Source organism: Electrophorus electricus, chromosome 25 (genome assembly GCF_041902795.1).
Source record: "Electrophorus electricus isolate QZ-2024a chromosome 25, ASM4190279v1, whole genome shotgun sequence".
NCBI lineage: Eukaryota > Metazoa > Chordata > Actinopteri > Gymnotiformes > Gymnotidae > Electrophorus > Electrophorus electricus.
This window is the reverse complement of record NC_137521.1, coordinates 6287053-6297092: the sequence shown is the minus strand read 5'-3', so window position 1 is coordinate 6297092 and position 10040 is coordinate 6287053. Positions and strand designations below refer to the sequence as shown.

The following is a 10040-nucleotide window of genomic DNA, read 5'->3' as shown; positions in this document are numbered from 1 at the left end:
GATTACTATAAAATTTATATTTTCTTAATCATTGTGATTATTTATTAATCTCAAATGGCAGATCACCAACTGTGCATATCACAGAGTCCTGCATACAAGGGTATTTAGCAGTTAATTTGCTCAAATTTCTGCTAAATGCTACAAGTACCGCATAGTGTTATAACTTTATTGACTTGCTTCTTCCAGACCATCTTAGGGTTATCCTCCTTGTGATTAATGTATACCATATTAATCTATTTTTGCACCAGAAATTGCACAGATTACAGCCGTTCAAGATGGCAGCAGCACAATTTATCCAAACAGAGAAGTACCAAATTTTTTATGTTGAATTTTCTATGTTTGTTTAAAAAGAATGATATGTCTTCGGAATCGGACTGTTATTTTGGTGGTCTGAAATAGTATTCCGGAAGAAGAAAAGAATGACCCCTGTTCACAAGTAGGTTGCAAACAGTTTGAGGTCGAGCAGAAGGTAAGCAATTAAAAGTTACACACTGTAGTAACTAAAAGGCAAGGTATATAATACCCCCCCGCCCCGCCCCGTTTTCTGCCTTTTCTGTTGAGTAGACAAAAGTTTAGCTCAAATTGTATACAACATCAATGTTAGGATAGTTAGCTAGCTAACAAGCTACTAACTACTGAAGTTACTTTAGCTAGTTAGCTAGCTTTAGTTAGTTTAGTTCTGACTTGCTGATTATCGCTTACCTGTTCATACTAGATTAGCTAACCTACTTGCACTTTTTTCTAATTTTGTCACCGAAGGCGGATGACGACAACTAACGAGCAGGTTTAGGTAACATTTAGGTAGCCAGCTATCCTAGTTATCCTAGATAACAAGCAGTTGATGTCTAGTTGAAAAAAATAGTTTCGACTTTACTATTGGCAATCAGATTGTAAGATATCTAGCTGGGAAAGCTAAGCTATTTCATGTAATAGGTTGCTACCTAACTGTTTGTCACATTGCCAAATATACGGAAGTCTTCTTATGCCTAGCTGCTAGCTAAGAGCTATTTTCTGTGGGTTTAGTAATCGCTATCTACTTAGGAATACGCCTGCCCCTGCTTGTGTGCCGGCCGAGCTAGCTAGTTTACTTGGTGACGTGTTCGCTAATGTAAAAAGAGTAGTGTTAACCAACTTTAATAATATTGGAATTAAACAATATTCCTTCTTGCAGTTATAATTGGCTAGGTAGCTAGCTACTAGTTAGGATGGTTACATGGTGATAGTTACAATTTTTTCTTAGCTACCAAAGGTGGAAGGTCTGTATTTGTAATGTTAGGTTAGCTAACCTATGCAAACGAAGTGCCAGTGTTTATCTGTCCTTTCTTCTTGCATGTCCCAGTTAAGTTCTCGCTAGCTATTTCTTGCTACTGAACTTGTAGCTCTCTGCTCACAGAAGCGTCAAACTTCATCAAGAGGATTCAAGCAATCTCCCATCTCGACTTACTACATGATCCTTGAGACATTTGTTAGCTTAGTTGTCAAATATGGCTTTTGCTTACAGTTCCAAGCCGCTTCGCTAGTCATATTTCAATTGTAATGCGACTTCGAAACCTTGACCAGCATTTGCTTCACGGAGAAGTGTTTGCGTAGGTTTATAAGTGACCACAGTGGTTGATGGTTAATGCAAACTTAAAAATAATAGGCTGTCTACATTTAAAGTAACCTAAGCAGACTATTTGCTGTAGCCTAGAATAAAGTGTCATGGCTGTAGATTTTTGAGAAAATGTCAAATTTGTCGGTCAAGAAATTGGCCTATGTACTGTTTAGTTAAAGGTGTTGTGCAAGGAGTCTGCTTTGTCTTTCTGCTTTGTCTTTCTGCTTTGTCTTTCAAGTAAACACTTAGAATGGTCTAATTATACTGGACATCACGTTATCTTTACTATACAAATTTTCATGGTTTAGGTTGTATCAGTAGAACCTATTTGATTCAACCAAAAGCTAGACAACTTCTTCATGCATGGTCTGATATGATGTGTATAATTTTTTTTTTTCCAGGTAACTATGGCAATGACAGGTCAAACATCTTGTTCCTCAATGAGCAACCACACTAAGGAGCGTGTCACGCTGGCAAAGGTCACCCTGGAGAACTTCTACAGCAACTTGATATCCCAACATGAGGAGAGAGAGATGAGGTGAGTTGGGGCTGTCAAAATGCCAGCATTCTGCAAAGTGACACTTTGAGCAATACCCTCTTGATATCCATCAGTGGTAACTCAGTGGTTAATGTACTTGACTTGTAATCAGAAGGTTGCTGGTTCAAGCCTCACCACTGCCACTGTTGGGCCCTTGAGCAAGGCTCTTAACCCTCAATTGCTCAAGTTGTACTCAGTCATAATTCTAAGTTGTTTTTTTTTTGGAAAAAGCGTCAGCTAAATGACGTAAATGTAAATGATTCACATACTTCAGTTATGTAATCTTAATGTACCCCAATTGAAATTTGAGCTATAGAATTTATTTTATTTAATTTTTTGTCAATGTAATGGAAAATCTACCTCTGCGAATGTGGTGCAGTGACATTCACTAGCATTAAACTAGCTTGACAGGTTTCCATGATGCATGTAGTATCTTGAGCATCATACCAAAACAGTGAATATCTTTAGAGTTGTTTCTACCTTGAGCTAGTCTGACACATGTTGGAAGAGGCATTTTTTTCATCATTTCATTTCTGCCATTTCTTTTTTCTGCTATGCCTTACTTTTCAGTGCATGGCATATCAGTCCTAAATGTTTTGCTAATTCAAACAATAACACTCTAAATTTAAGATACACTTTATTCTTATAGCTGTATTAAACTGTGTCATAGGCAGCAGAAGCTGGAGAAGGTAATGGATCAGGAGGGGCTAGGTGATGAAGAGGTTTGTTTTGTTTACTTCGACAAAAAAGGTCACATTTGTTGATGAGTAGCACACATTTAGTGCCTGTGAAAGTGACTGAGCTCTGTAGAATTATTCTGTAGAATAATCAGTGTCTTGATAATTTGGCATCCATAAATTCGATCTGTGAATTGAAAAATGCTTTATTGCTTTAAAATGGCAGCTGTTTTTAATTTGTACTGTAGAAGCGCCAACGACGCTCTCAGCATGCAAGGAAAGAGACAGAATTTCTCCGTCTTAAGCGAACACGTCTTGGACTAGATGACTTTGAGTCACTCAAGGTGATTGGTCGTGGTGCCTTTGGAGAGGTATGTCCTTTTAATCTTAGCCTGGCATTTTTTAAAATGTCTAATTTTCTACAGTAAAATTTTTTTCATGTGGAGCTTCATTACCTACATTCATAGTTCATTTTTTAAACATTTGTTTAGGATTTGAAGTTGGTTTTAGATCATTAAGTGAGCATTTACATTTGAAATAGGTGCGTCTAGTTCAGAAGAAAGACACAGGCCATGTATATGCCATGAAGATCTTGCGCAAGGCTGACATGCTTGAGAAAGAACAGGTGAGTCTTCTCTAATCAGGTTATTGACTATTTCTGTCAATGTCATTCTAGGTTTATTCTTACAGTTTTGCAACTTTTCATCATAAGACCAACGCCTTTAGATTGGCATTGCATTATCTGACAGAGGGAAAAATAAATATTGTGTGGGTGAATCTCAAAACTGGAAAATTATTTGTTTCACTGACCAAAGCAGCGTTGTTCAGTGAAACAAATTAGAATGACTAAAACAACTAAATTGCACACCAGGACAATAACTGCCATGACACAAAATCCAATTGTTTTGTTGATTATCCCACATGCTCTAGGTTGGCCATATCCGGGCAGAAAGGGACATTCTGGTGGAGGCAGACAGTCTGTGGGTGGTCAAGATGTTTTACAGCTTTCAGGATAAGATGAACCTCTACCTCATAATGGAATTCCTACCTGGGGGTATGTGCTGTTGGGCTACAGGCGCTTGCAAAAAAAATATTATATGGCTCGCTAGTGTTTGATCATGTATTAATGTGATAATATGTTCAACAAAATGTTTTGATAGTTTAGGCCATGCAGAACTATTGAAAACATTTTGTTTAATGAGGTTTAAATTTAAAGTTGAAATCCAGGGATATTCATTTCTCTATGAATGTGTGGGTTTTTTTTGTTTTTTTTTAATGACTTGTTCACCATGGCCTAGAAAACCAAAACTCACTATTTGCCTCTACAGGAGATATGATGACTTTGTTGATGAAGAAAGACACTCTGACAGAGGAGGCTACCCAGTTTTACATTGCTGAGACTGTACTAGCCATTGACTCCATTCACCGGTTGGGTTTCATCCACAGAGACATCAAACCTGACAACCTGCTACTGGATTCAAAGGTGAGATGCATACACACAAATGCATACAAACCTTTGTCTTTACTGGTTTTACATTCCTACAGATGCTCTCAACATAACTGTGTAATTTCTTTTCTGCTTTGTATTTTGTTCGGCCAGATAGGTGACACATATACATCATGTTATTTTTGCTTGCATAGGGCCATGTAAAGCTGTCTGATTTTGGCCTGTGTACGGGACTGAAGAAAGCTCACAGGACAGAATTTTACAGGAACCTCAACCACAGCTTGCCTAGAGACTTCAGTAAGCCATCAAATATCTGTCACTATCATGGCAGTAACAACATGATTACAGGCTTCCGTTATACGCAACGCTTTTGAGATATGCTTCTTACCTTGTGTGTCTGTCTGTGAGATGGGTGCTCTCAGTCCTCCTGTTCTTGGTCTTTCTTTGCATTGCTTAGCTAGCACAAAGTGAACTACCTGAACTATAAATTCATTAAATGGCAGATGTTTTGTCAGTGCTTGCAAGTGTTTGAACTGTTTATACCTAGAGTCATGGAAGCAATGTATCACTTGCCTTCCCTTGTTTAAGGTAATTCGACTTATAATTACTGTGTACCATTCGCCAGTTGACACATTTTCCAAGTCTGCTTATGTTTGCCAGTCAGTTTGTTAAACTAGCTGTTACTTTATGAGCTCCTGATTTTCCTCCTTAATAATGCACCTAATATCCAGTAGAATTCATAGAAATCCCCCTGTCAGGTTTACTGCCTGTGGGTAATGGAAACAAGCCTCTAGTCAGTGGTTGTCCATGTAGCGGTTGCTAGGTTATCTTTGTTGACAAAGAAATGGCCCTCAACCGTCTGCTGTGTCTGATATGGTATTTAAATCGCAGTGCAGTTTTGCCACTCCAGAGCCACCTCCTGTACTAAGGGTGGAGGCAGTTCAGAGCCAGTATGAATAATCCACAGCTGGGCTGCACAACCATGCTCTTTGAGATTGGCTGCCTTAAAGCCCTTAACACTCTGATGTGGTAAAATCTTTGTATATATGCAAACAGAGTCATTTATCAACTTGTATGCATAGGTTTGTCTGATGTAGGTTTGACCCCATTTACCAAACTTTGAGTTTTTCCTCTGCAGCATTCCAAAACATGAACTCAAAGAGAAAAGCAGAAACATGGAAGAGAAATAGGAGACAGCTGGTGAGTCATAATCTTAGGTCGTAGCAAGTGAGTGGGATAATAGTTTTACTTAAAACACATTTTCTTTTTAAAGTTGCACATTACTTATGCAAAATAGACAAAAGTTTTTGGACTAGATTTGGTAAATGGCTTTATCTTGTAAGTAGACATGCTTAAATCAGGAGCTGCATTTTTAATAAGTAGCTTAGAATAAATATGGAAATATGTGGGTATTGTGTTCCGCTTCTTCCTATTATGTTGGAAGTAAATGTCAATGATCCCTCTCTTCCAGGCTTTTTCTACTGTTGGAACACCAGATTATATTGCCCCTGAGGTTTTTATGCAAAATGGGTACAATAAACTGTGTGACTGGTGGAGCCTTGGGGTCATCATGTATGAAATGCTCATAGGTGAATCTGTCCATACATTTCAAAATCTATCACATACATAATGGTTTTAAGTTAGTAAGATTGTTGTTGTTGTTGTTGTTATAATAATAATAATAATAATAATAATATTTTAATTTTAGAAAGGGTCATCTTACATGTTAATACAAGACAAATGATCGTGCAGTGCTTCTGGCTGATTTTGTGGTTTTTTGCTTTTGCAGGCTACCCACCTTTTTGCTCAGAGACCCCTCAGGAGACATATAGGAAGGTGATGAACTGGCGAGAAACGCTGACCTTTCCTCCAGAAGTTCCCATCTCAGAGAAGGCAAAGGATCTTATCCTCAGGTTCATTTTCCCCCCCTTTATTAAGTATTCAGCTTAGCTGCCACAAAAGCACAGGATGCATGTATGCATGTTGATCTTACTGCTAATCATTTTCTTACTGCATGTAGTTGACACAGGTAATGTAATCTGTTGTGGCAGTGTTCAGTTTTCTAAGTATATTACTAAGAAACCAGTGTGTATACTAGGTTCTGCTGTGAGAGTGAAAACAGAATTGGTTCTTCTGGAGTGGAAGAGATCAAGTCCAATCCTTTCTTTGAGGGTGTGGACTATGACCATATCAGGTAGAAACCTTGATTAAGATATGCATGGTTATACAAAGATACTAGAAGTGTTGAACAACTTTGTTGAATTTATGGGCAACCTATTTCCGAATTTAAAGGATAATTTTTGTATGAAGAATGAAGTTTAGAACATTTTGTATAACCCTTTTAACAGAGAGAGACCTGCTGCCATTCCAATTGAGATTAAAAGCATAGATGACACCTCTAACTTTGATGAGTTTCCAGAGTCTGACATCTTGCAGCCATCAGGTATGTTTACAGAATGTAAAATGCAGAGGTTCTATTCAACATTTATTGTTTTACCTGTATATTGAAACTAACTTATTCTCCTTCAGCCACAGTTGTGTCCAACCACAGTGATGTGAATTTGAAGAACAAAGACTGGGTCTTCATTAACTACACATACAAGCGCTTTGAGGGCCTGACTGCTCGGGGGGCTATTCCTTCCTATATGAAATCAGGAAAGAGATAAGCTCTTAACTCGCTGGGTTCTTGTGGACATAGTGTTTTTCTACAAGGATTGTCTTCCCTGTTACTTCTCATTGCTGCAGATTTGTTGTTCTGCATCTCCAGAATCATCCCGTTTTACCCACTCTGCAATGAGTCAATATGGTGGTGGACCTCTTTTCTTCCAGCACTGGCTGGTTCTTTTTTCTAGCTTCTTCAGTTGAAGCTTTTTAGCTGATGTAAGATTTAGGGCTAACTGCAGTTGAATCCTGTTTTTCCCACATAATAGAGGTTTTTTTCTTTTTTTTTTTCTTTTTTTTTTTGGTCTGTCCACCCTCAAAGAGATTGCTTTTATACAAAGTGTGACCTTGAACCCTGCTTGGCTTCAGTCTCCATCATGACCTTTTGTTTAAAGTAAATGGAAAATGAGAAGAGGAATCTCTCTGTAATCTTTTCAAAGTCCATACATTTGGATTCATTTGTTTTTTAGCTCCACTTTTTTAATAGAACTTGCTTAGACACTTGCCACCACAGACTTCAGCCTGCTAACAACGGCACAACTCGATGGGCTTTTCTAATGGTTATCCAAATTGTGGTCACTGTTTGAAAAGCTCAAAATGCATTTGAATCTGCCCATCAGAAGCAGACATTGCCTTATATTTGAATACTACATGAATGTTCCAGTAATCACCTTTTACACCAGCAAAATATCACAAATAGCCTGTCGTACTGCTGCAAACTGAACCAAAAGTTTATTTGTACATTTCCAAAGTACATCAGCCAGCCAAGATGACCAACTGAAATTCTATGGACCACAATATACACCACAATGTTTCGTTTACATCACTGGAGCGGCTTTATGTAATATTTCTAAATTAAACCGGTATTTATACTCTTGAAAATCTCTGTTCCTTAAAACAGATCACTTATGTACCCTGTTCCGTTTTTGAACAAACCCATCTAGACTTTAGCATAAATAAAAGGAACAGCACAGTTCAGAGTGAACTGAACTTGTTTATTAAAAGATTATATACTGACCAGTCTTCCATGTTGATACTGGACAGAAAAGCATGCTGTCTTAGTAAGGAAAGCTATATTTTACCAAAGACTTGATTTGTAACAGCTATGGCTCCTGGTGAAGAGTCCAGTTTATGCCTTTGAGCAGCTTAGTTTGTTCTTGAGCTTTGAGAATGTTTTCTATTTTGTATGTTTGGTTAAAAACAGCATTAAATTACTGTGTCTAGGGATTGTCTTTTGCTAATAATTCAAGAATTGCCTATTATTAAAGTCATTGAACAGTATTTGACAATATTATTGTTGCAATAATTAAAGCAATCTTAGGAGTAGGTATTTGCATTATTGTATACATGTAGGAGGTTACTTGGTGCATTGTGATTGCAAGGGCATGTATATAATTATAGAAAATTAGGAAATTAAAGTTTTGTTTGGTTTTTTTTGAAGTAGGGAATTGCAATGTAGTCACTATACACTGTAGGTCTCAGGTCTTTGAGCTGCTTGCTTGATGGCATCTTACTCTGATGGCTTTCAGTAGCTTTCTTCATCAGCATATATTTGAAATGGAATCCTTTGCCCGACAACCTTAGCTGCAATTTGAGTGTGGTTGTATCATTAAATTATCATGCTGTAGGTGTGTGCTACAAAGACACATCAAGGCTTGAATATATCTTAAGATTATGCATTGGCTTTTGAGGTTCACCTGCTGGATTTACTGGATTTGCAAAAAGAAGATTTGAAACAAGCTTTTAAAGAAGTCATTTTTTGACTGGTTAGGAAGTTTGCCATATCTGAATTGTCATGTGTTCTGCCTGTCTGTGAAACAGGTCACATCAATAACTAAATAAATAATGGTGTGCATGGCCTCATAAAGAATGTGCAAGATTGTATGTCTTTTTTTTTTTTTTTTTTTTTCTTTTTTTTCCCCCCAAAATGCTGTAGGCTTTTGTAGAGCAAAACGGGGTGCAGTATAGTGTGCTGTAAATCCTTTTTTTTTTTGCTCCTGTGAGAACATTAGATACACGCTGCAGTCTTTGTGTTCTGACACATGCTTTTACATGAGTGCTGCTGGATGGCATGGAGATTTACATTTTTTTTTTATTATTATTTTTTTTTCCATTTATACTCCGCCTTGGTGGTAATCATTCCCCCAGATCCAGCATTGTGGAGTCAGAATATTGGGGAGACTCAATGTTTTAATGCTTGTGATTGATTTTAACTGTTAGTGAGAACATGTCTGATCAGATTAGACAGTTCTGCAGCTGGTGCCCTCATAATCTGTGTGAAAGTCAACATGCTGGAACAAAACCATGCCTATCAGGAGAAGCTGATCTTCTGTTTAATCTTAACATTTTATTGTCCTTTTGATTTGCTTTGCTGGGTTGAAGATGTCTGGTGTTATGCAGAGATTGTTTAGTTGTCTACAGGAAAATTTATCTTGATTCTCGAGGTCTTGATGGTCTTTTTTTGACCATTAATCTTGGAATTTTGGGAACATTGTTAGACACAGTTACGTATTTAGTCATGAGTGAACATTGCACATTTTTGTTATTTTCCTTGTATGTACAATACACTTAAAAGGATGTTGAATGGTTCACAAACACAATGGTTGACTAATGTTTGTTTTGTAAACAGACAAATATAAAGTAGGTTAGTAGCTTTGTGAATATTTCAGAATATTTTTATACGTACTACCAGCTTGCGGAATAAAACCAATGTGTATGTATGTTTTGAGAGGGTTTGTGTTGTGAAAGATATAGGGCTTATTTATTCAAACCAAGACCTACACAAAACTAAGGTAGAGTGCGGAACTTGTCCAGGAGGGGCTTACTTGTAGCCTAGACGACTCTTACTGTTCACTTAAAATCCAAAGTATAATCTGAAAATCATTCTCCTACCTTCAGTGTTTGTAAATAAGGCTCATGGTTTTTAAAATGTTGCAAACTACTGTGAGATGAAGTAATGGGACCTCTCTCTGCCTTAAGATTTGGTTTGAGAAGTTTGTAGGTTGTAAGTATACTTGCTAGAGCACCTTTCACTGGGTTGTTATTAAAAGTATTTGTGGTGAGCGCACACATTTAACCTGTAAAGGATCTTCAATAAAACACCACTTAATTTATCAGGTGTTG

At 37.4% G+C, this 10040-nt stretch overlaps 1 protein-coding gene across 2 annotated transcripts; it reads left to right on the top strand.

The window, feature by feature from the left end:
• Positions 1–367: 367 nt before the first annotated feature.
• stk38a (serine/threonine kinase 38a) lies at positions 368–10030 on the top strand. 2 transcript variants are annotated; one of them, XM_027016062.3, is made up of 14 exons: positions 368–469; positions 1996–2132; positions 2803–2854; positions 3058–3180; positions 3351–3434; positions 3740–3863; positions 4138–4292; positions 4451–4553; positions 5395–5456; positions 5728–5845; positions 6046–6169; positions 6355–6450; positions 6605–6699; positions 6786–10030. In XM_027016062.3, the coding sequence occupies exons 2-14, from the start codon at positions 2002–2004 to the stop codon at positions 6920–6922; spliced, it is 1404 nt and encodes a 467-aa protein (XP_026871863.1). In that variant the 5' UTR covers positions 368–469; positions 1996–2001; the 3' UTR covers positions 6923–10030. The 2 variants fall into 2 exon arrangements, with proteins under 2 accessions (XP_026871863.1, XP_026871864.1); XM_027016063.3 differs by lacking the exon at positions 368–469 and adding an exon at positions 588–1586.
• Positions 10031–10040: the final 10 nt, after the last annotated feature.